Consider the following 25,782-nt stretch of genomic DNA (forward strand, 5'->3'; position numbering starts at 1 on the left):
TAGCAACTCACTGCTATAGTAGATTTCTAAATGAATCTGAATATATTTTTTGCTATTGTACCATTCATTTTCTCTGCAGTTATTAGCATTTCCAAGAAATGTAACCTAGCACTGTAACACATTAGGAGATGTTGTTACAGCCACAGTATCACAATCCATTGCTGCATGTGTTTACAATTGTGTGAAAGAACTAAGAAGAATTTTTTATTTTATTACTTTTATTATTTCTACAACGTAGCAAAAGGAAAAGCCGATTAAAAGATTTATGTAAATATTTACATGACACACAATGTTGCAGTATTAAAGTGTGAGCTCACTCTCCTTACAAATCTCTTTAGCAGTTAAATCTTTTCTCCCCATTGTTATTAACACAACTTCTAAATGGTAGCTACAAGATCTCATTACAGTGCCATCAGCCTCTAATTGGGCATCCTCTGCCATTCTTCTCTCCCTCCTCCTATTCTTTCCCTCCATATGCCTTTCCTTTCTAGTGATTCATGTATACTATGTCTAATTCATTTCCTCACTCCCAGTACTTCTCTACATTCTACTCTGTGAATCCTCCCACTCGCCAGCTTCACACCACACATCTTTTTTGTAATCTCACCCCTCGTGCCCTTGCTCTACACATACTCTATGTCTGGATCAGTTTTATAAGTGCGCTCCTTAAAATTCATGTTTTTCCATAAGTCTGTGAAATATAATAGAAAATTACCACCAGCATCCCAAGTAGCATCAGAACCAATATTACAGGTCACATATAACCAGACCAAGGTAGCAGAGCCTTTCTTCTTTCAACTTACAGTTCAGTTTTAGAAAATAACAAAAGTTCTCATTCATTCACTGCATAATATGAAATAAGCTTAGTAGTTCAACGGCATGCACAAAAAAGAATATATAAAACCATCACTGCTAAATATCTAACAAAACGCAGAGGCATAGAGATGGAAAATTCTTCCTGCACACCAGAAGTATTAGATTAAGTAACTTTGCACCATTTTTTTACTTACTGATAAAAGGAGTATTACTGGTTCACAAAGCAACAGCTAAATGCAGCTAAAACTGTTCAGATGTGAACACATAAAAACAGAAGGGCTTGACCTTCTGCTATTACCAGGAAGTTTGTCACAGACTTCATACTTAGGATTGAGCTCTGAATTCCTTAATGCAGAATACAGCCTGCTGTGTGCGGGTATACTTTCAGTGTTTTGAAAAACGAATGTAGTATGACAGCAACACACATTACAGGAACAAATATCTTAAAATGGGATTATGTCTTAAAATATATTATTTTTCAAGTGCTATAAAAAAGCTCAGAACAGCTCGGGCTTTGTATTTAAATAAATAAATCAGCAAGTTATCTAGGAGGCAACACCATGCTAATACTTTGACCTAGAAATAGTCTCAACTAGAATCAACATGAAAGAGTAAAAAGATACAAAGGAAAAAAAAATAAAAAGAAAGGAAGAAAACATTTTTATACAGCCAGAATGTGTTTGATTATCTCTTTGCATTCTGTACCAAAACCCAGTCACTAACAAGCACAACAAATACATAAACTGAGGATGATCAATTAGGAAAGGGTGCTAGATATCTCATTAACCTAACAACATATGTCAGATAATTAATAAAATTGCCAAAAAAAAAAACTGTAAAGAAATAACTAATTAAGGGCAAAATATGAATTCTGGGGGAAAAAAAAAAATCCAGTCAGTTTTTCCACCATGAATAAATCAGTATTGCTATATAACATTACAGAGTTAAGACTCTTCTGGACTCCCTCCAGTCCTGAACTTCTACACTAAAATAGATACGATGATATGGCAATGGAAAAGGGAACTATCTGAATAAGAATGGTTTGCAGCTAGCAAATAGATGGAAAATCAGTCTTTCTTCTTCTGTTCCATCCCTCCTTGCAGAATCAAAGTGCAGGATAAAATTTGTACATCCCTGACAGATAAGATTATCTACTGACAAGATGTGGATTCATCTAGTAAATCCTGCAAAGAATATACAAGTGAATGTATAGAAAAACGTCTGCTGCTGGCAAATTTGAAAGCTTCCAGTTCTTTCAGATCAGAAGATGCAGAAAAATCAATTTATACGTGAATTTTTATCTTACTTCTAAAACAACACTGCAGTCAGATCAAGTCAAGCTTACCATCTGCTGTGGGTAGACATACAGCTATATTCAAGAATTACATTAGAAAACTTCTTTGTTAACTTTACATGCAAGCTGTTCTTGTCAGAATTAAAGTCATGGTGATCATGCATCTTAATATTCAATCAGGCTTTAAACAAAGAGTGACAAAAGTCCACATATGGATGACAAGCTGTTCTACAGTAAATATTTTTGTATTTATTGAGAAGGGGCTTATGGTAGTTTAGGATGTGTTCCACCAGGCGTTTCAGTTTTAACTGCTTACAAACAAATAAAACCAAAATAAAATCTCTTTTCCAAAATCTTCACTGAAATATACAGTTTTTAAATTAACTTGATCATTCCTATTTAGCTGCACTTTTATTTCATCATTTGCTTAAATTTTTTTCACAGCTGGTGGCTGTTAAGAACAGAAGATTTTTAGTACCCTGCATTTTAAGCAAGGCTTTATTCCCAAGTGGTGCTGAGCATAACTATGGAAGAGAAAAAGCAAATACCATGTGCTTTATCATTATAGTTGACCCTCTAAAGCAGATTAAAAATTCTTCCACTTTTTTTTAAATGTAATTAAACTTGCTAGAGCCAGTCTTCATATTCCTGCAGCTAAGGGGATGCAGTATAAAACGTTCCTTTTCCATGTACTCCAGTTACAAACACATTATACAGAAAAAAAATAATAATAATCTCATGACAAGTAGGGATAAAATTGGTTTTCTATTTCCAGTTCCATTTTGAGAAGTTAGAAGTCACACATTCCTATTAATATTGTTAACTGCTTGCTACAGATGTGCTACACGTTTTAATATAGCAACTATGGAAGTTACTCAGGACAGCAGTGAAAAAACATTCTGTAAACACCAAAATGAAAGAGATACATTATATGCAATCACAAACAAGCATACATCATATAAAATCAACAGTTCCCAATGCAAATAAATAATCTTACCCTGAGGTTGGATCAACAGCTATGGCCTTAGGGTTACTGAGGTCCAGCTCAATGAGTGTAATGCACACTGTCCCATTCTGGTTGCAAACGAAGATCCTATCACTGACATGATCCACAAAGTACAAATTTCCAGTGATCCAGTCAATTGCTATTTGCTGCACATCTGCCAAAAATAAAAAAAGAGCTCAGAACTGCAGCGGTAATACAAATAAGTGAATCACTAGCTGCTTCACCAAACAAATGCTCTACTCAAAGAGCTCAAGCTGTTTTTACAACGAGAACGTGTATATGGCATACAATAAGGAATTCAGTTCCCCCTGGAACTTGTTGGTTGGAATTTTTCTTTTTTAAGTACAAAAGTCTCATTGTAACTTCAAGGATAAGAAAGGTGGACATTTGTCTATAGCTCTATTCAATATTTTACATTTTGTCTGTGGCACTTTTAATGATAATATTCAAAAGCAACATCAATATGTGTTGGTGCAGCTGTAAGAGAGGGATTGGAAAAAGCCCATGGATACTGTTTATAATAGGATGTTAGATATGAGTAAAGGGAACTAAAAACTGATTATACATACTTACAAATCGAATCTTATAAATCCAGAAAGCTTTTGTGTGTTTATTCTTATCTAAACCACTCTATGTAATAGTAGACGTGTGTGTACAATGAATTCGCTCCCATTATGTACTTTTTCTTACAGTTCAACACTGTAGTTCAATCAATTGTAGAGCAATCTTCACGTGCTTTTTCCACGCTTTCTGTTTTCACAAGTTTTATATTTTTCCCCCCACTCAAACAAGAAACTGCCACTTCTATCACATGTATCTTCTATTACAAAATAAAAACTAAACCTGACTCAGAAAGAAATTCCAGTCATTACGTTTTTGACAATAACCGAGGGTTTATGAGTTATACATTCGCTAAATACTTAAACTACACATGGAGACCCATGCAATGTCCTTCAAAGTGCAGATAACATAAGATTTGCTCAATAAAATATCAGGAAGGCATCAGCTGTATTGCATCTCAGCCATCCCATTACACAGTTCATTGCTGTCTCTTCTATTTCAGATTTCTCCCCTTCTGCTATTCATTTTTCTTTTAATTCAAAGTGAATATTATGCCTCTCCCCTTCTGATAGCTCCTATTATGAAGACATGCTGAGCCAGAATAAAGGAATGCTCCATTTAGTCCAGGATCCAACCTCCAGAGCTGGCCAATGTCAGGTGTGCCATGAGATATATGCAAACAGTACAGAAATATTTCATACTACAGGAAGGTAAACATTTTTATTTTTCCTTGTGAAAACAAATGACAGGACATGCTTTTAGAAATGTCAGAAAACACATAGTCCCTCTAGAAGTCAGTTACAGTTTAAGCAGTTTCTACTTTCTATTTTCAGAACTTGGATTTTGAAAATATTAATTTAAAAGAATAAAAATTACAGAAAAAAATCAAAATTTTTATAGACTGAAATTAACAGTGAAATTCCTGCAATATGAGTTCTGGAAGACTGCTATGCTTTGGGAAGCAGACAAAGAGCCTGCTGGAGAAGGAAGGGTACACCTCTTTTTCATCTAGTTTTACCCAAGTTTCATACATACTTGAAAGGCATGATACATAACAGCTTGTTATATCTGTTAACAAAACAGATCACATCTCTAAAATGCAGACTTTTTTTTCTTCAGTTATTCATTAACAAGAAATGACATTAAACAGGCATTTATGGTACACAAGGAAATTAATTGGAAGTCATACTAGGGTCAACCATTTGCATCCAATATTTGAAACAAAGGTTGCTCAGCAATCTAGGAAGAGAGAGACACCCAGAAGCAATTTAACAGAAAAACCCCTATGTCACAGACTTCAAAAAACACTTGTTACTCTTAACTCCTATTTTTCTGCTTTCCCTTCCCCAGCAGACTGTATTTGGGAAGAGCATAGTACCAACAGCACAAGCTACTTGCAAGACATGAGCTCACTGCTACTGCATTCCTTGTAAAGAAGCTCATTACAAAGTATGCTATGCTAGGTTACAGTTTCCAGAAAAAGCATAGTAATTTGTACTTTGCTCCAGAAGTCTACAGCATGAAATGGAGAAGGTCTCTCACTATGCAAAGAACATAGCCCAACAATAAACATTCTGGTTGCTCAGTGAAATGTAGTAATTGACTTAGACATTCAAAGCACGATTGGATTTTCATTTAACGGTTAATCTAACACAAAGATGTTTATTATTTTAGACTCCAGTGTTGTGCTTTAGGTTTTGTCTTTTTTATACCATCAGCTCTGCTTTACACGTAGGACACATCCAATTGCTCACAAGAGAAGTTTAAAAAGAATTGCCCAAATCTACTCCTCTGTGAAATCATATCCCACATGAGAAATTCACTTAGCTGGCAGCTTTTATGAATCAAACCTTTAATCTCCATGGTTTCAGTAGCAGCTATGCATTAAACCTCTTTGAATGGCTCCACACAAGTCAAATGCACTGTATACCATAGAGATAAGGTTTTGGTTGCACTGGGGACTTGTAAAATATATAGTTATGTGCTCAAGATGTCAGTGAATTTATTTCACACTTGTTTCTGGATTCATATATTAGAACCCAGCATGTCTAGATGGCTAGTCTGCTCACATTTTTAAAGTAATTAATCTTTTTTTCTTATATTCACACAGCTTTAGAAATCTCTAAAAAGAAGTGCTTCCTCCTGAAAACATGCGTATTTATTTTAAGTAATCTTGTATATATTTTTGAGGATTTTTTCATTTTAGTACTATTTTCCATGTATTTTCTGCCAAGTGTTGACAATTTTCCTTCAGTACTTTCTAAGAACCAGAATTTCCTCTTAAGGACTTAAGAAAGAAATGCTAAGATGTCACATCAAATAAATACTTTGAGAGAAAACAGCAATTTCACACGAGGGTGGCCAAATCTTCAAAAGGAACTGGAAATACATGTCTCGACCAAAATTCAATTTATTAAAATTAGAACTGATTTGACTGATGGTCTACTTTCATTTTAGATCTCTAATATATATCTTGGACAGCTCACATTTTAATTTCAAATAAGGACTTCCACAAGATTTCAGTTAATAAAAAAGAGAAAAATAGTTCCATAGTCTTGTGTTGGTCCTACTGCTGTAATCAAGGATTCAACATAAGCACTGCCCTTTAAGTAACAGATTTTGTTGTTTGTTTTGTTTTTTTTTTCAAATCTGAAAGAAAAACATGAAATAGAAAAATAAGAATGTTTTCTCCCTATATACATTTCAGTAATTTTTCTTATTTTTATTGCAAGAAATGACGTAAGTAAATAACATGGGGAACTGGAAATAGTTGGGAGTCTTTTATAAAAACCTCTGAGTAAATTATTCTGGAGGAAATATAATTAAAACTAAAAATGCCTAAAGTGCTCCATATATACTTCTCGTTAATAATTAAAAAGAAAGATGACCTCTCTATTTCAAGTGCAAGAGCTTCCACTGTGTTATATAATTATATATATTTATATATTTAAATTTTTCCTTGCTCTGAACATGACTGCAAAGAGAACATTCTGACAGCCTTGGAAATCAATTTAAGGCTTAGTGGGCAACAATTTCATTGACAATTGCTATAAGTTACTTTCATGAAAACCTATATTTTTCACTTAGAGACAGAACTCACAGTCTCAAATTTTCTATCATCTACAGTAAAATATCTGCATAGGTATCACACTCATGAATAATCCTTTCTGTTTGGGCATGGTTTTGGACCTTTTAAAATTATGTATTTTTCAAACAGCATTACAGTACAAATTTCCTGCTTGCATTTTCCCAAAATTAATGACTATAATTGAAAATCCTTTAAAATAATATTCATTTATGTCCCCAAGTTATTTTTTCTTTCACAGAAGTTGCTCTTAAAGGAAGCATTATTTTGATTTAGAAAAAAAAAAAAAAGAATAAGTTATTGATTCTTCTTTAGTAGCCTGTGTATGTCTTTTCTGAAGCTATATACCATCCAAAATTCCATACAGGATTTTCATGCTCTAACATGAAGATTTTCCATACTTAATTTAGTAATTTAGTAGTTGGGTAGAGATAGTGATAGGAGGATGGTTGGACTAGATGATCTTATAGGTCCTTTCCAACCTTATGAACTTATGAACATGGAAGTGTGCTTGCCTGGGGAAGATGAGGGGTGGGGAAGTAGTATGAAGTAGTGGTTCTGCCTTCAATAAGGTAGCAATCAATACAAGTAGGCTATTTCCTGGCCCCACAAACACCATCAAGAAACCACAGCTAAAAGGTGGGTGGTAACTGCTGCTCATACTGCACCAAAATATTAACTGTTTCTGTTTCAGGTATCTTTCCACACTGTAAGGAGCAGCTCAGTGATGTCACAGGTAGCCAGGTCTGCTAGGAGCCACTCATTTAATTCAGTCTACTAGAAATGACTCAACAAGCAGAGGAATTCTGAGGGCTGTACAAGTTTTATGGATGGCTAGCCATATGTTAGGGGAATTTAAACGCTTCTGAGAAGTGAGAAAAGATTGCTCCAATGAAATCTTCAGGAGCTTAAACATTCCTCAGGTGAGCTTCCTACAACATGGAAGATGTCAGCATGGTCCCTGACAGCTGTGCAGTACAGGAGAGCCAGGTCAGTGATGCTCAAGTGCCTTGTTGTCAGAGGAGTCACCTTCAGTCCCCTGTCCACCAAAGGCCTCGCAGGCATTTTCACACCTGCTTTCTGTACAGCCTGTTGTGTCACAAACTGTTTGCCTCTGGGGCTAGCTTTCATCAAATAGCACAACTTGAGGGTTAGCTTCCCTATATTTCAGCTAAGGAAGCATCTTCTGCTTTCTGCTCAACTCAAAAGAGGTAAAACAGAAAAATATATATATTAGTCTGGAATCAAAAACCATGAGAAATGAAGTAACATGAAGGTAATTAAAAAATGGGACAACAAATTTGAGAGACTTTGCCTTTCCTTATGTTTCCTGGATCTTCAAGGTGTTCAGTTTTGTTTGTTCGTTTTTTTCCAAATATACGCATTTAACTTCCCCATGACAAAAAGAAGCTTTAAATTTCTTATTTTCTATTTTACTTTTTTTTTTTATGTAACCTGAGATTTTATACAGGAAGGCTCTGTGAACTGTGTAAGGTAAGCAAATGATAAAAGTGCCAGGCATGTTCCGTATAATTTACTACCTACTCAGAGAAAAGGAAAAGGACAAAAAGGTAAATTTACCTATTCACAATGCAACTAACAAATTTTGTTCTAAACAGCAACAGAAAGAAGTTTGAAGATGGGCTTTTTTGTCAAGTTCTGTGCAACGAGACTAACACTCACAAGTCTTTCTTTTATTAAAACAGCCACTAATATTGTGGCCAGGTAAATAGTAGTTAAAACACACTTAAATAACAGGCTGTGAAATATGCCTCTGCTCTTACCTCTTTTCTGAGAGTAATGTTCCTAATTAACAGCCCAGAGCGCCTTGTACTAATACAATGGTTGGGTAAAGTAAGATCAGCATAGATTTTCCTGTGCTTCTCTTACTGACAGCAATTGGCCATAATTGTGTCTGCAATGCCATTTACAAAAATATATTTTTTATTTAAAGTGTCATCATCCAATAAGTTAGACAACACTGGTGTCCAAACTTTAAACAGACATGTCCTGAATAATTATTGTATATGTTTGAAAATGAAAAATCTAATGACAAATACCCATCTAACTTTTCCAAATGGCTCATCCTCAAATATCTAATTCCTTTAAAAAAATCAGACAGTGGTTGTAAGGACTGTAATGTAAAATCTAAAACATATTAAATTTAAATAAGCACTTCAAGGCATTCAGACTGCAGGTTCCTTCAATGAAAAGAAAGCATTTTCTCTTGTTTGATGGGTAATATAATTTAAATTTCAATAAATTGGGTTACTGTCAAAAATACAGTTGTTATTCTTCTAACCCTAGAAGATATTAGAATATAATGGTTTAAAACCTATAAATGTGAACATTTGGACAATAGCAGCTTCCCCAAACTGAAGACTTTTAAAAACTACGATCCTATTCTAAATATTATGAATACTTAATAAAAGCATCCTGATGGCACATGAATTCATCTAATCTCTCAGAGATGCCATCTCTCCAGTCACTTGGAGTTTAAAGGATTACAACTACATACAGAAGAGAACATGCTTGGGTTTATAATTATAATGTTTAATACTGTTTGTTTTTTTTATCATTCTACTGAATGCAGTCCACTTCTCAGGAAGAGAAGGTCTAACTCCAGAAACTTCACACCATTCTGGACTCTACAAAGACTGTGGCACAATCTACCACGGTTAGTTCTCACACCTGTAACATATCCTCTGTGCACTGATGACAAGATATGATCATACAAGCCAGACTTACGAGCTCTAGCCGCACAGCAGATAGCTACATTTATTTGCTATTTAGGTAAAAAAAATAAAAAAGCCCACCTGGTGGCCCTCTTACCTACAGTTTGTCTTGCAATAGTCTGTTGCACACTGCTTTTACTTACACAGAAACTAGATTCTTTTAGGGTGTTTTTTTGTGGTTTAGTTTCTTAGGATGCTGTGGGAGGCCTACTCCCACAGGCAGAAGTTGGGTCAAGCAGTAGTTAAGACACATTAGTACATGGGTTGAGGTAGCACGTGGAGAGAGTAATGCATGTTGTATGATAAGCTCTTTTCTCCCATTGGGAACTCTGGGATCTACAGAACAACAACAGCAATAATCACTTTTTTTTTTTTCTTCCTTCTAACAAATTCCTGTTTACAGAGAGTTGGAGGAAACATTCTAATGGTGGATCCCAGGTATGCTCAGGCTCTAGGCCTTTGCCAGGGTTTTTGCAGTAAAGAAGCAAAACTTGTTCCTAAAATTTTTGGCTTTTTTTTTAACCCATGTTATGATTCTACATCACAATGCATCATATTTCTAGAATGAGTAAATTAAGTGAAAATTTCTGGTATTGGGACTCAAGTCAAAGGACTGGCTGTGATGCCAATAGGGGCAGATGTGCAAAGCAGAAACTGTGAAATAATTAAAGAATGGCAATATGAATAGTCCTGTTATTTTAATCCTAGGGATTTAGATTTTTATAAGGAAACAATATTCTGCTGCCAATCTCATGTCAGAAGCAAATAAGAATAGTCAAAATACCTAACTATTCTAATTTCTGAATTACTGAGTTTCAAACAGATTTCCAAACAATTGTAAGCTTGTAATGGGGTCCCAGTAGCCTGCATACATGCTGAACAATAAAGACAGATTTATAGAGGTACATAGCTATAACAGTTTTGTTGTTGATTTTTTTTTTAACTGCATATTGAAAAGCTTCTCATAAATCTACTGAGACTGTAAGTCAAAAATATTTATTTACTTCAAAGCTGTTAAGTCATCCATAGTTAAAATTAAAGCATAATTCAGCTGCAGTAGGCATGTCATCAAACACATGGACTAAGCAAACTGCTGTGGATACATTAGACCCTGACATTCTTCTCATTTAACTATCTCTATCAAAGGCAGAAGTCTACAACTTTCCACCTTTCTTGCTTACTGCCCTCATTAAGTACTTCATAAGACATCCTTCGATAAAAATAAGGTCATTTAATCATCTTTCCAGAAAGATGCTAGGCAGTAGAATATTTTTACTCGAAAATGTGTCCAAAAAAAAAATTATATATATATATATAACTCCTGCCATACTACCTATATAAGGAAGATGACTTCCAGAAAGAATTTGAAAAGTTTAATTGTTCAATCCCACTAGTAGACAACAATGCTTTAAGGAGCACTTTTGGGAAGATAATGTAGAAGTAAATTAACTGAGTCAGCCCTTAACGAAAAGGCTGGGAAAGGAAGGAAGCCCAAATTGCACATTTGCAGAAGGTGAGATTTGGCAGATGACACTGGTTCAAAGGATCTGGAGTATGCTGTAGAGTCTTGCAGGTAAAACGTAGGTCACAATTTTGTAGGATAGTATCATACTCAGGCCAATATTGTTGCATTTAGCAATGTATGGTGTAGACAATCTGACTAAACAGTTCATGACATGACCCAGTGCAATAAATCAATCTGTTTCTTTTCAACAGTGAGTACTGTTACATTCAATTTGATTTTAATCATAAGGTAACAATGACCATCGATTATTCTGACATATACAAGAACTGTTCTTACTGGGCTCTTTACCTTCAACTCAAATATACTAGAAGAGGAGAAGAATACATTATAACTATTTTGCTAAAATAAATCTATTTAAAAATTACTTCTTAAAACATGCTAAATTGAAATATGCACGCTGAGTACTATTTAAATCCAGCTTGGTAATTATGACATATAGAATACTGTAAAAAAATTTAAACATTTTCAATTAAAAAAAAAAGACTTGAACAGTTAGCAAATACATTATGAGGGCCCTCAGTGCCACACAATATCTCTGGAGTGAAGTTATATCATATACTTTCCTAAGTGAGATGACCTCTTTTTTCAGGGCTACTAAGGAAAGAAAAGGAAATTGTTTCTTATTAAGCCGCTTACTTCATCTTTTTCCCTTTCTCTAGAAATAATCTTATTCAGAAAGGAACATCACATCCATTGGTAACTATTACTGCAATGCAAAGAATCACTGCCACCACCTGATGCCTTGAGCATGCTTGCAGTTTTGCAAAACACTCAAAGCCACTGTATAGCACTCAGTGATGTCACATTCCTGGTGTTACAGATTGAAGAAAACAAGCAAATGAAGCCCTTCGTGTCTATGAATGTCGACTGCCAGCTGTCTGTAACAGGTACACACTCGTGCAACCATTATTTTCCCTTTTGTCCTATTTGTCTGTTTCTTTTTTGCATCCAATTATTTCAATATCAAAATAGTTGTCTTTGAGGAGAAAACTATTTTATTTGACTTGAACAACATTGCCTAACTGTCCAGACTTAAAATACAGACTTATTTCAAGTAAAAACAAAACAAACAAAAAGCTCTCTTGCTTATTCATGTAATAAATATGAAATATATTGTATATGTATATATATAAATATGTACATATGAAATACATGAAATAACTTATTTCATGTAATGCAAAAAATAAAAATAAAAGATAGTTTCAGACAAACTTTTTTTTTATATTTTCATACATTTTCAACAGGACATCAGAACATTGTTTCATTTTTGTTCATTTATTTCTATCATCATAATTATGACAGCGGTGGAAATCCAAGTACTAGATTACCTGACGATCATTTTAAAGCAAATACCAAAATAGTTTCTTCACGAAAATGTCTTCTAACTCACTCAAACAGCTTTTGCTTCCAGTAACATGACTTAGACCCAGTGCTCTTAGATTTGCATAACTGTGTCTTCAGAAAGCTTCCAGCCTTTTTCAGAACATTTTAACAAGCCATTGAGAATTATATGGGACCATAATCCCAACTTTTCTCAGCTACAGAAACTTTGCATATTTTGTGCTAACTACTTCTAAATTGTACATTCCTTATCATTTTTAGCACTTCTCTTTTTAAGCCTCTCAGCACTGCTTTAATGTATAGAAAAACTGATATTCTCATTTTACAGATAGAGGGGGAAAAGCAAGATGGTCTGCAAAATCTCATCCAGAAAGTCTCAGAACAAAAAGTTCTAAACAAAAAGTCAGTCTCATGACTAACGGCATACTGCCCTTTTTCCTAAATCCCTCCTCCTTCACAGACTCATAGAATGTCTTAGGTAAGAAGGGACCCAAAGAATCATAGAATCATAGAAGTTGGAAGGGACCTCAAGAGATTGAGTCCAACTCCCCCCTACCAAAGCAGGTTCCCTACACCAGGTTGTACAGGTAGGAGTCCAGGCAGGTCTTGAATATCTCCAGAGAAAGAGACTCCACAACTCCCCTGGGCAGCCTGTGCCAGTGCTAAGGATCATGAGGTTCAAACTCCCCTACCACAGGCAGGGCCACCAACCTCCAGATCTGGTACTAAACCAGGTCACCCAGGGCTCCATCCTGCCTGGTCTTGAACACCTCCAGGGATGGGGCATCCACAGCCTCTCTGGGCACCCTGTTCCAGCACCTCACCACTCTCCCACTGACATCTAATCTAAACCTTTCCTTTCCTGTAAACACTAAAAAGAATTTGTCCCAGTGCTTTCAGAGAAATACAGAGGAGAGACATGCATTGCATCTCTCTTCAGGTCTCCTTTACAAGGTATGCTCTTTTAAAGATACTCCTTGCAGCAGTTTCTTTTGCCTCTCCTAAAACTGCAGCGAGTTTCCCTGTGTGGATGCAATATGTGCTTAGGAGCAGAGCAGAAGAAATGCACCAGCAGCTCTGTCTACTGCACAGCTCCCCAAATATTTAACAGTTCATATAGAAGTGCACTGCAATTATTTTCAAGGTAGCTTTTCTCAGATCATTTTTTGCTCCGTCAACTTTGTGAAAGAATAATTGTTTGTCCTAATAAGTGTTTGTATAAGGAAAAAAAGACAAAAAAAAAAACTTTTCACCAATTATTTTTGAAGATATATGACATAGATTACAGAGCATTCATAGTGTGTAATAAAATGTTATGTTTTCCCACTTCTGCATCTTACTTGAGTTATCTTTACCCCAAAGGATCATTTCTGGAGTTAATGCAGTAGTTGTCACTATTGAAACAAAATCTGAATTCTGAATCCAGTTGAACAGACTTAGTTACTAACTATTATATCCATAAAAGTTTTAAAGTGAAAATACATACTATTTTCAGGATATTAGAAACAAGAAGAGAAGTATTGTTGATCTAAACAAATATATTCTATTTCCCTCCTAAGTCCAAAAAAAATACTAAAAAGAGTGAGAAGAGTGAGAAACTCTGGTACTGCAAATTGCAGCAGGTATCCCCACACCTTCACAATCAGCTTGTTACTTTTGCTTACATGGTTTGACAGAGATTCTGTCCAATTAAACATGCAAAGACTTTTGGAACATAATCATCAGTTCAAGAACTGTCATGGCGAATACCTAACTCAACATATCTAACAGTAGCTGTTTTGTGACATGTTGATAAAATGTAGGGTTCAGCTTTGTGCAAACAGACCTGTCCTTCTGTATATTACCTCTCCTCACTGAATTCGTCACAATGACTGGAAGAATATTTTTTTTTCCAAAACTAAGAAATTTATATAGCTTAGAAATGACTTTTTCTAAAGCCAATAATTTTACTTAAGAGATCTCTTGCATGTAACTTTTCAGCTTCAGTATAAGTACTTTAAGTACTTCACTAAAGCTACAACTAAAAATTGTAAAGCAAAACTAAAATTTTATTCAAGGTAACCATCAAATCCTGAAGAGTATAAGTTTTTATTCTTCCACTTTATATATACAGGAATACTGACACGATCCATAGGGTTTTCTCAATTCAGGTTCTACTGAGAAACTAAAGTCAAAAGAAATATTTTAAACAAGTTTGCCTTGTTCTAAGTAAAAGTCCTCGACCTAAATTCTGTGGACTGAGAGAAGAAAACTATTTTCATGAATTGGGGTTAATACTTTTTCAGCAAGGCATATGTTATGTCATTCAAAAAGGATAAAAACTGGGGGGGAAAAAACAAACATGTTAATCCACAAATCAGAGGGTGTTTTTAATTTGCCACATCCACTGCAGTGCAAATAATAATCACAGTCCTATCAACTTTTACACACGTGAATTTCCTTTTTCTTTATGAGATGAAGTAGTATGTAAAGTACTTTGTTCCAGGGAAATGCCTTTATGCATCTCCAACCTAGTTTACAATAAACAGAGAAATGCCCAGGTAACCCAGGTAAGCACTGAAAGCAGACTAACACATAGGACAAAGTGTTAACAGCTTATAGAATACCCTGAAAAGTAATGGCAAAGATGCTACAACTGGTTTCAGTTTTATCAGAGGTATGGCTTCTCATTTCAGTTCTATTGTGTTCATGCAATTTGTCATTCACTTATGAAAAGAATGATCATTATTTACCTTTACCTTGTAACAGTACAAGGCATTAGATCAAAGTTTAAGTTGCAAATCAATATGATGATGGCCACTTTAATATAAAGAGAAAAAGGTTAAAATAAGTCATTTAAAAATTTTACCATAATGCTGTCACAACCTGATTTCTATGACACAGATAAAAGTCTTAAGGTGAGCGAAGGACCAATTATCCAAAGCACATCATGTAAAGACAGTTTTCTTGACTTCTTCAGCTGATTTCAGTTGTCTTTTTTTTTTTTTGGGGGGGGGAGTTAGCCTGAATGAGCTATTTGCATTAATTAATAAGTTATTATATGCAAGTATGTAACAAATTTACTGTCAATTACTCAAATTGAAGTAACCTGATTAGCATCCTGTGTGACAAAGAAATATCTCCACTTAGCAAGAAAAGACACATCATTATAAACATGACATTTATAAATAAAATAAAGTACCAGTAGAAGATGAACAAATTTTATGCATATATAATTAGCTGATGGTATTTAATACTAAATTGTTAATTAGATCTTTGCTGCCATGGAAGATAGCTTCAAAGAGCGTACATATACTTAAAGCCTTGATTTCATAGCCAACTCTTCTGAAATTTCAAGTTTACAGCTATATATCTCCTGTGTGCCTCTTCCATCCTTAGAAGGTAAGGCAGAAGACAGGGGAAATGAGAAATTCAGTTGTTGTGAAAATGGCATTACAAAAAATACTACCAGTGAGTACCACGTAAAAAAAAACAACAAAATGAAGCCAGCAGGTTACGCATTGATGTTGAAGGCTTATGAGAAAGTTTGTGCCTAACCACATAAAATATGCATTATTTAATTTCATGTTACTGAAAAGTGACAGTAAGGTACAAAATTTTACTGTCTCGCAAGTAGTATAGTCACTCAGTTTAACAGAATTCATCAGCAACATATTTGATAAAGACGAATGTAAGTGGTTACTGATATTTTGGCTGCCCATTTTTATATATGAAATACTTCTATGGGAAATTGTCACTTTGCTCTCTGACACTTTGCTATCAAGTCTGGGCTGGGATTTAAGGAAGACAAACAAAATGCAATTATGTCAGACTGTTAAGAAAGTAATGGTACTAAGATGAAAATCCTGAAATGGTCAGCTTGCAAGTTGATAACTGGGAAAAAAGGGAATTTGACAGTGTAGAACTGAGAATAAGGAAACGAAGAGATGTAGCCTTTGCAGACACTATTTGGCACACTATCTAAGGCAGAGTCCAGGAGTTTAGAGAAAAAATACAATGTGATAAAAAAAATTGTACTGAAAAATACCGTTGAGATAAGAATTAGCTGCCCAGAGCATTACTACTGAAAAGCACATAAAAGATAAAAAGACATCATGCCAGTTTAGATAAGAACAGAGGCAGGGTTTTGAATGATATCAATAGAAGATCAATTGTAGAAGTTGGCTGAGTAACAAAGGTTGAAGAAATAGCAGTATTATATCTGACTGAATGACTAAAAAAGAGTGTATTCTTGTAAATTAACAACCAGTTAATAAATAGCTCTTATTTCATAAGAGGTTAAGTGCAGGTAACCTAATGTTGGAGGGAAGTCCTGCAAATTCAGTGAATCTGTTTTGGAAGATTTTGCCTGAAAAATTCATAGTACAACGTTACAGGGACACTATTCAATCCAATAGCATAAATCCTCAAGTCAAACTGAATGAACTATATCTAAAAGGCACCAAAAGCAGACAGATGCTTCACAGCTAGCATTTAGAAATTCTTAATATATGCATGGCCCTCTTAGGATCTCTGATATCAAAGATTATAGCCTAACTTTTGTGCAAACCATCAAGCATTGAGACAGACACTTCAGTGTATGAATACTATTAATAGCAAAATGCATTCCAGTACCCACTGTGGTCAATGGAAGATATCCAGCTGATGGTTCATGTTGGAACACAAATCCCAGTCTTCAGGCAATCTCTGAGCCTGTCTCTGAGAAAGGCTGAATGAATGTTTTCAGCAAAAGATGTGAACTACACTTATTCTCCTAGTAAACATGATTATCATCAAAAAGGCTATGTGTAGCCAATAATCAGAAAAGATTAGCTGGGATTTAAAGAGAGCAGCAGTGTGATAAAAGGAACTTCCAAAAGCTCGAGTCTCTGAGGGAGTCTTATCATTACAGGGTGAAAAATAACAACAGTACATAGAGGACAGTTATCAGACAGCACTGCTGCCTGCATTAAGCAAAGACCATGCTGCACCAACAAAGCCATATCACAAACCAGATCTAAAGTTCTCTGTGTCCCACTCCACCAGAATGAAGAATGAACTCACACACAAAAAAATCTCAGCAGCAGAGACTTCTAGACTATGTTACTGTCCATCAGGATGACCCCAATTATGCTCTGACTCAATTCCTCAGAGCCCCTGAAATACAGACAGAAGAGGAAAAGGTTTTCAGGTTTTCAGAGGTTTTTTCTTACTAAAGATTTGCACTGGTGGGGAAATGACGAAAACACAGAAATTAAAGGAAATGTAGAAACAAATGGCATTCTGGAAGCTGTGAGTGAAGTTTCATGACAGATGTAACCTTACACATATGTCAGTGATGAATGTATATAATTGCCTAAAATGCAGCATAAACTTGGTTCCCATAAAGGATCAACAATTTCACTGCAAAGCTGGAACATGTACCAGATAATCCTTGCAAGTCACCTGTAAAAGGACATGAATAACAAGATAATGTAGTCCACTAATAAAAATAATGTTTCCAGAGCAGTAAAGGGGAAGGTCAGCTCTAAAAAATGGTAGGATCTCATGAGGCAGTAAAAAGAGATGGGAAATTCAATCTGAATAAGGGGACACTTACGAAAAATATTTCAGTTTTGTGTATTTAATGATGGCTTTATCTACAGTGATATATTGCCACATAACAAAAAAGTCTTTGGACAAAGTAAGGAAAGTTTTATCCCAGAAACCACGTTTGTTCACTCTCACAGTTTTGTGATTTTTGTTATCAGTATTCCACATCATAACATCATGTAAGGCACTGGGAGTTAAAGAGTTAATGCTCCAGTTCCAGTCACTGCTGAATTTCCAGGTATCTGATTCTCAGAAGAGAAGAACTACATAACCCAGAGGACTTTGTGTTCCCATTCTCCTCTCAGAGGGAAAGATAAAACTCCCAAGACTGCCCCTTTTTTGCTGCTCATCTGCAGTGGGAGCTCCCTAGCTGTCTTGCCTTCAGCTTTGGAACAAGGCCTTCAGTTTTGGAAACTCCAACACTACTTATATAAATCTGACTGAAAGGAAAATTTTCAGCTTAACATCCAATAACTTCTGGTCTTGAGAAGACAAAGTTAAAACAACATGCCAACACCTGGTTATGGATAAGTCAAGAATGCTTGTGCTGACGTTACCATGTCTGTGGAAAGCTATTCTTATTAAAAAGAATAAACCTACCAATCAAGCAAAAAAAAAAATGCTTTATAAACGACATAGTAATTCTCACAAGACTGAAACTGGTGCTCTATAACTTGTTGGCATTGCCTGTGCTCTGTAACTAAACACAAGGAATGTCAACACTGCCTCTGCTGCAGCAAATGAAACCCAGGGGCAGGAGAGCCTCTCTGCCATCTTTAAAGCTGTGCAGTACAGTGTACAGATGATGCAGACTAAGTCAGCGCTGCTTTTCAAAGGAATTCATCTGGGACACCTGTGTGCCAAAATGAAGTTATCTTGGACTGCCTTTTGAGGGAGAACGCTGGATACTAAAGAACCATAATTTCTTTTATTTTGTGAATCCAAAGCTTTACATTCACTACTTAGAGCTTGCACGATATGCTCTGCCTTGAAAGTGAAGTCATTTCCACAGCCCTTGCTTTCCTAAAAGTAGTCTTTCATCTTAAAATAGGACCTCTATTCTTTGTTCCTAACTACAAGACTTACTTGCCTACACTGGAAAAGCACTTTGAGTATGCCCACTTCAAGCAGCCCCAATCACTTTGTACAACTGACCTTTCCAACAAATTCTGTGTCACGTGTAGGTGACATGTTTTCTTCTGTACAGTTAAAGAAAAAAAAAGGACCAGATTCAAAGACAAGGATAAAGAAATTCAGAATTTCACTAACACTAATATATTTTTTCCCACTTTCTTTTGCTTTAAATACGTTTCAGTATGTCATTTTTGCAACGAGATGATAAAAAAGTTATTTTCTATGAAAACCAGACTTTGCATTTTTCTGTGAAGAACTCCATGGGTATAACCATTTATTTGGCTTGAGCTGCCAGAGCAGTTTACACTTTCACTTACAATTGAAAATGCACAGGCTGAAATTTTTCACCAGGAGGGGAAATGAGTTTGCTTGCCTCATCAGATGCATGTGCTAAGCAATGAAGAGAAATAGAAGAAGTTGTATGATGGGTAACGGGGGATGAAGGGAAGAAAAGGAAAAATTTAAGATTAAAGATCAGTTTTGCAGTGGTCACAAAACGACTTATACATGTGTGCAGACATATATAACAGATATAAAAACACCAGACTCCTTGCAGAAATAACTCCAGATATAAGTCTGGAAGGGAAGAGATTAACCAGAGGGACAATTTCTACATCAGTGAGGAAAAAAATAATACCTGTAACACACAAAATCTGATGGAACTCTTGGAAGTAATGCATTTCCATGAGAATTTCAATTCTTCATTTAAACAAGACAACAATTACACTGAAGTTCCAGAAAAAGTTCACAGGCTGATGTGTACTAACATTACAAAAAATGACAGCCTCATTAATTCCAGGCATTGTGTTCTTTTCAATGTATATTTCATGACACACAGCTTTACTCTTAGAAACAGATGTGCTGATGCAGACCCAAACAGCACAGAGGTTACAAAGTACAGAATCACAGAATTGTTGGAAGGGACTGAAAGAAAGCACCAAGTCCAACCCACCTGCTAAAGCAGGTACCTCGCAATTGGTTGGGCAGGTAGACATCCAGATGGGTCCTGAATATCTCCATAGAAGGAGGCTACACAACCTCTCTGGGAAACATTCCAGAGCTCTGTCACTCTTACCATAAAGGAGTTTTTCCACACATTTTATGGATTTTCCTATGTTCAAGTCTTAGGCCATTGCTCCTTGTCCTACTGCTACTCACTACCAAGAAGAGCCTGGCCTCATCTGTTTGCTTCCCACTTCCCTTCAGATATTTATAAACATTTATCATTAAGTCTCTTCATATGCAGAGAACAGAGGATGAGAAAAGCAGGAAAAACTACAAGACAGCATTAGTACTCACTTTGATGATGAAGATAAGTGACAGAACAGACACACACACGGTTCAATACAAACAAAATTTTGCTAAAGACTATAGTTAATCTGATTGCTCTTACTAAAAGGAAAACAAAATAAAATATCAATAATAGAATGAATTTAAAAGGCACAATCAAATATTAACACCAAGATCATTAGAGTACTTCAACATGTAGAGTATGAAGAGCCCTATGAAATTACAGTATCAAAAAATCCCTCAATAAAATACAGAGCAGACAGGATCAAGTACAATTATACTTGGCATCTAAATTAAGAGAGTCCTCTAAAAGAAGTAGAGTCACAGTGAGTGGCAAGGCAAAACAAAACCAATAAAAACATGTTCTAATTATTTCTTTTCTGTTAAATTTTCTATATAGTAAATAAACCATAAGGAAAGAGGTTAAAACAAACAAACAAACAAAAACTCTCTTACTCTACAGAAATGATTACCTTTTACAGCAGCTATCTTGATAGTCTCAAGCCCAATCTCTAAGATATATCATAAAATTTATGATATGAATAGGTATATTCAAATACTTCTGATATATTCAAATACTGAACATGATGATCAAACAGTTTGAGGTCAGTTCAGAATTCTCTTCTGACAGAAGAGATTTATGTTTTTTACTGCATGTTGTTTTACAGTCTGTTCACATGAAAATGCGTGAGTGCACATCTCCTTCAAAAGATAACAGCAGTCCACAAATTGAAAAGATGACTGAAAAATGCTATAATTCAAGAGACTAATTCAGTATTATGAGTTGTTTTTTTGTTGTTTTTTATTTTCCCTCAAATGCAAAAAAGCAACAATTTATTTTCGGCCAGTTAGGAAATGTTTTATTATCAAGAACTAACATACCTGTGGTACCTGACAGCAATAGGGAGAAGCATCTGTGTTTCTTTCATTCACTATTAGTACTATCCCAGTAGTAAAACACACAGAATCTTTATGTAGCTCCACTTTGCCAAAGAGAAAGCATTTTGTATTTTTCTTTTGCGCTGCCCTGGTTTTGTAACTTGTATGTATTATTTGAACTACGAAAAGTGCACATTTTTAAATACTTATCACACATATATATAGTGGAGTGAGAAATATAAAAGTGCTACAGTATGAGTTTCAATATTTAATGTTTTAAACTATTGTCAGCAGCAAGCCACTAATATCTCTGAAGTTTCCATCAGTCATTCACAAAGAGTACAGTTTTGCTAAATGACTGTCAAATACTTACTGTGAAGATACTGCACAAAGTTTATTATCCACTCATCTGTTAACTTCCCAGCTTTGGTTATCTTTGTACATTTCAGCTGACTTGCAAGATCCCTTGATTCTATCCAGCAAATAGTGTCTTCTCTGTAGCTATAATCTAGTGTCAAAATTGAAGATCCTTTTACAGGAGTTCGGGCAGACACTTTGCTTCCATTAAGATGTAATACCTCAATTGTTTCAGAGTTTGCAATCAGAAGAAGAGGAGGTCTACCAGCTGGCTCTGAAAACAAATCAGAGAAAATATGAAATGTTATCTATCATATGAGCTTGAACGACATTTTTAAAGGTTCTTATCTTATGTAAAAGTTCTTACCTTATTATCTCTTATGTTTTAAGAGATAATAAATAGGATTTGTTTATATTTTCATAACTATCATTTATTTCAAATGACTACTGTATTTTATCTTGTTCTAATTGTTCACATCATTAAAGAAAATTAATTACCCTAGCCCTACAGCTTCTGTTTAATTCCGTGCAGCATTATTGCAACATTTTTCATTCCTAAGTCATAAAAAGAAATACATTTATGCAAATTACTTGTACAGATTATTGACAATTTAAAAGAATGTAGGCCATGAGAACCTGAAGAATTTATGAATACACATAGAACGGTAAGGTATGTTTGTATCTGGATCTTTAAAATGAGATATAAGCTGAGTAAATGCTTCTACAAAGCAAAGCAAAATAACACCACCACCAAAATCAATCAACTTTAAGCAATGCAACCTGGCTACATCATGCACATGTTGTATCTGAAACTGAGCAATGTAAGAGAGGAAGCCTTGAATCACTTTGATCAAAAATCTGCCTAGTAACTGATGAAAATACTTTGAACAACGTGTGAATAGAGAAAGTACAGAAAGAAACCCAAATTGTGAAGAATATATATATATATACACATATAATATATTCATTTAAGATGAAGCTACAAGTTAATGATTTAACAAGTCATTCAAGTTAAATAGTTTTTTTTACACTTAGAAAGAATTCTTGTTTAGTGCAAATAATTTTTGCATTATCATGAGCGCTACTGAGTGCAAAAGCAGCTTGTTTTATTTAAGGGGTATTTTTCAATTGCTTATCAGGCTAGAAAATCCAGGGGTGGTGTGAAATTATGACACTGACTCAGTCAAGTGTTAATTAAAAAAATGTTAATCTCAGTATGGTGAGCAGTTTGTTATATGTGGTTTCACTAATGAAATTAAAATGAAATTGATTTAAACATCTCTTTGCTAATATTGTTTACTTTGTCGCCTAAGACAATTCTTTTCTATAACGGACCTTGCTTTCTTTGTAAAATAGATTTCATTATTCTTTCTTATTGTTTTTCATTCTATAACATTTGCTCTACTTTTCAGCATCTTTTCTCTCAGTAAATCTTACGGCGACATCTGCAAAACTACACTTCTGTAACTTACTACTTTTCTATTCTACTCACAGTCCTCAGTTGTCTTATATCCACCATTACCATTTGCATTCATGGAAGATTCAGAAAACTTTAAATTTCTAAAGATTTGAACTGTGTGAAGCATCCTTTTGTAAACAAGACACAACTAAAGGTCCTTGCCCATGCTTTTATTTTTCCCAGAAAATAAAGTTACGGGTTTGTTTTTTTTTAAATGAGAAATTTTATTTGCATTTTTCCAATTATATCCATATATAGTCAACAGTGTTGACTACGTGCATCACTCTTTTCCCAGACTTTTATCCTCTCTTCTAAACTGCTAAGTATTAGAAGAAGCAAAATAGGCTTATGAGTTTTGTCTCTGTCACCCTGAGAGTTTCCATGCTGGTATAAAAGGTGTATTTGTGCCTATATCATGGTACATTTTTTACATCTAACAGCCCTGTGATCTGCTGCTTCCTTCCCACAAAATACCATCATTCATCTCTCAACCAGATCCGGTGTGAAAAATTCCTTACTATCATTGTTGTTTTTGTACTTTGTGTTAAATAAGGTATTACAACTGTCTACAAATCATAAAGTCTTCAGAAAGAAGCAGATACTCAGGCACTGTTTGAGGTTAAGGAGCCAGCATGGTTGTTTAGTTGCTGGAGGCTGATATAGAGAACCACTCCTCTCCCACATTGTTTTAAACTTACGCATTGGAAATAGTAACAAGGACAACTGAGCTCCAGAGAAAGGTTGTATTTCACTATTAATGTCTAAGAAATAAAAGAATCCTGTAAAAGAATTAGCCCTGAAACACTTGAGCAACAGTTATAAATCAGACATCGCTCCAGTACTCATGGCACTGCTTAGCAACCACAACTAATGTTAAAACACATATGTACTCTTGTACAATTTATCCAGAAACCAGGTTATCGAGCTCAAAATTCTATTTTTCAAGCACTCTTTACATTAAATAATTGAATGGGTGGAATCGGTTAATTGTGCTTTTTTCACTTTAGTGTAGGTGACCTGCCCATTTCAATGCTGCTGAGATAAAGATCGATTTTATGAAAAAAAGATTTCTTCTCCTCCTCCTCACAAAAACTACTTGTCTGTGCCTCAATACAGGATGCACAAAGCGTAGGTTAGTGGAAAGATAAGTTGAATTGAGCTGGAAGCAGCTTTTCAAATAACTGGACTTCATGTCTGTTTTTCATTCCTGAGTTGTTGCTTTGTTTTTTATTTTTGCCATTTTATAGGAAAGATAAGAAAGATAAGAAGTGAATAGCTCTCTAATCCAGGAAAGTTTTATGATTTATCCCTCTTGACTACAGTGAAAGCATCTTCCTTTGAATTATGTTTAAGACAGAGCAGTAGAAAAGACAAAAGCCTTATGTTTTCCCCTTCCCTGCTCTTGTCTAAAATACAGATCAATAGTGATGTCATAACATATAAGAAACAAAGGCGTTTTGCTCTGCCACCAACAGTCCTAGTTCTGTGGAAGGAAATCTTCAGCAATGCCAGTGCTCGTGGACTGGTTTGTTGTTTTTGTTTTTTTCCATTACTATGATACGAAAAGGATAAAAATCATAAATCAGTGTTTACAAGCAACTTCAGAACCCTTTCTCTGAAGTCTGCATTGTAAATTGGAAGAGCTTGGCTCTTAGCAAAATGCATGCATTGCATGAAAGTGTGACAAATATTCGGAAATGCTGAATAAAATGCAGTCACATTTTATTTTGAAACTAATTTTCTGTACTTGAACAACATATCCCAAAATGGACTACTTCAATTCTAAAACCTCAAAGCATTGATTTACAGAATTCTACAGGAAAATTATGTTGTGAGATAAATTTAAGAGTAATGAATATCAGAAATAGCTTTTAACTTTAATCCCTATCACTTTATCCTTCTTTATCTACACAACAAATGTTTCTTATGGTGCAGTATTTCTCCGTAGATGGTCAATAAACATATAAAATCTATCAGGAACTGTTGCAAGATAAACAGTCCTTTTTTCCCTTAGCTAACGTTTTCCAATTCTGTCTTTTGTTTCCTTTAAAATTCTTTTCATCCAGTGCAGGCCTTGCAGTGCAGGCATAAAAACTTGGCAAACAAAGAACTTCTAAAATTCCATTCAGCAGGGCTATATTTTGATTCATTTTCACCTCAAAAGTCATTAACTGCTTCTTTATTCATAAAAGAAAGTGTGGTTAAAAAGTATGGGAAAAAAAAAACACCATGGTGTGCCTCTAGCTGTTTTGATACCTATTATAACAACCTTCCCAAAGGTACTGCACAGCTAAAAGTTTCAAGCTCCAAAGTTATTTGAGCTGAGGAAGAAAATGAAGAATTTAATGAGGGATATATCTCTCTACCTTCACAGACAAGCATTTGGCTGCCTGAAGGGTAGAAAAATAGCAGCTCCTGCAAACTGTTTTGCTAATTGTACCACCCCACATGCTAAAAGGTTCAGGGTGGGCTCTGAGGCTGTGGAGGAGCTGCAGGATGCACTTGCTGTACTGCATCTAGGTTCAGGACCCTCAGCATGAGGAAGACCTGGAAATGTTGGAGTGGGTCCAGAGAAGGACACGAAGATGCTCAGAGCACTGGGACACCATTCCTATGGAGACTGGCAGCTGGGGTGTGTTCAGCCTGGAGAAGAGAAGGCTGCAGGAAGACTTCACTGTGGCTTTCCAGTGCCTAAAGAGAGCTTATAAACAGGATGGAGACCAATTTTT

General features: G+C 35.2%; 1 protein-coding gene across 1 annotated transcript in view; it reads right to left on the reverse strand.

The window, feature by feature from the left end:
* The window catches only part of LRP1B (LDL receptor related protein 1B), a 575,326-nt gene that overhangs the window by 232,496 nt on the left and 317,048 nt on the right, over positions 1-25,782 (reverse strand). Inside the window, exons 6-7 of the mRNA XM_065751000.1 lie at positions 21,611-21,868; positions 3,108-3,270 (exon numbers count right to left, since the gene is read on the reverse strand). Coding sequence (XP_065607072.1) covers positions 3,108-3,270; positions 21,611-21,868 — 421 coding nt within the window. The remainder of the gene's footprint in view (positions 1-3,107; positions 3,271-21,610; positions 21,869-25,782) is intronic.

This window comes from Cyrtonyx montezumae, unplaced genomic scaffold (genome assembly GCF_038088225.1).
Source record: "Cyrtonyx montezumae isolate F1298 unplaced genomic scaffold, pur_monq_1.0 scaffold_7, whole genome shotgun sequence".
Classification (NCBI taxonomy): Eukaryota; Metazoa; Chordata; class Aves; order Galliformes; family Odontophoridae; genus Cyrtonyx; species Cyrtonyx montezumae.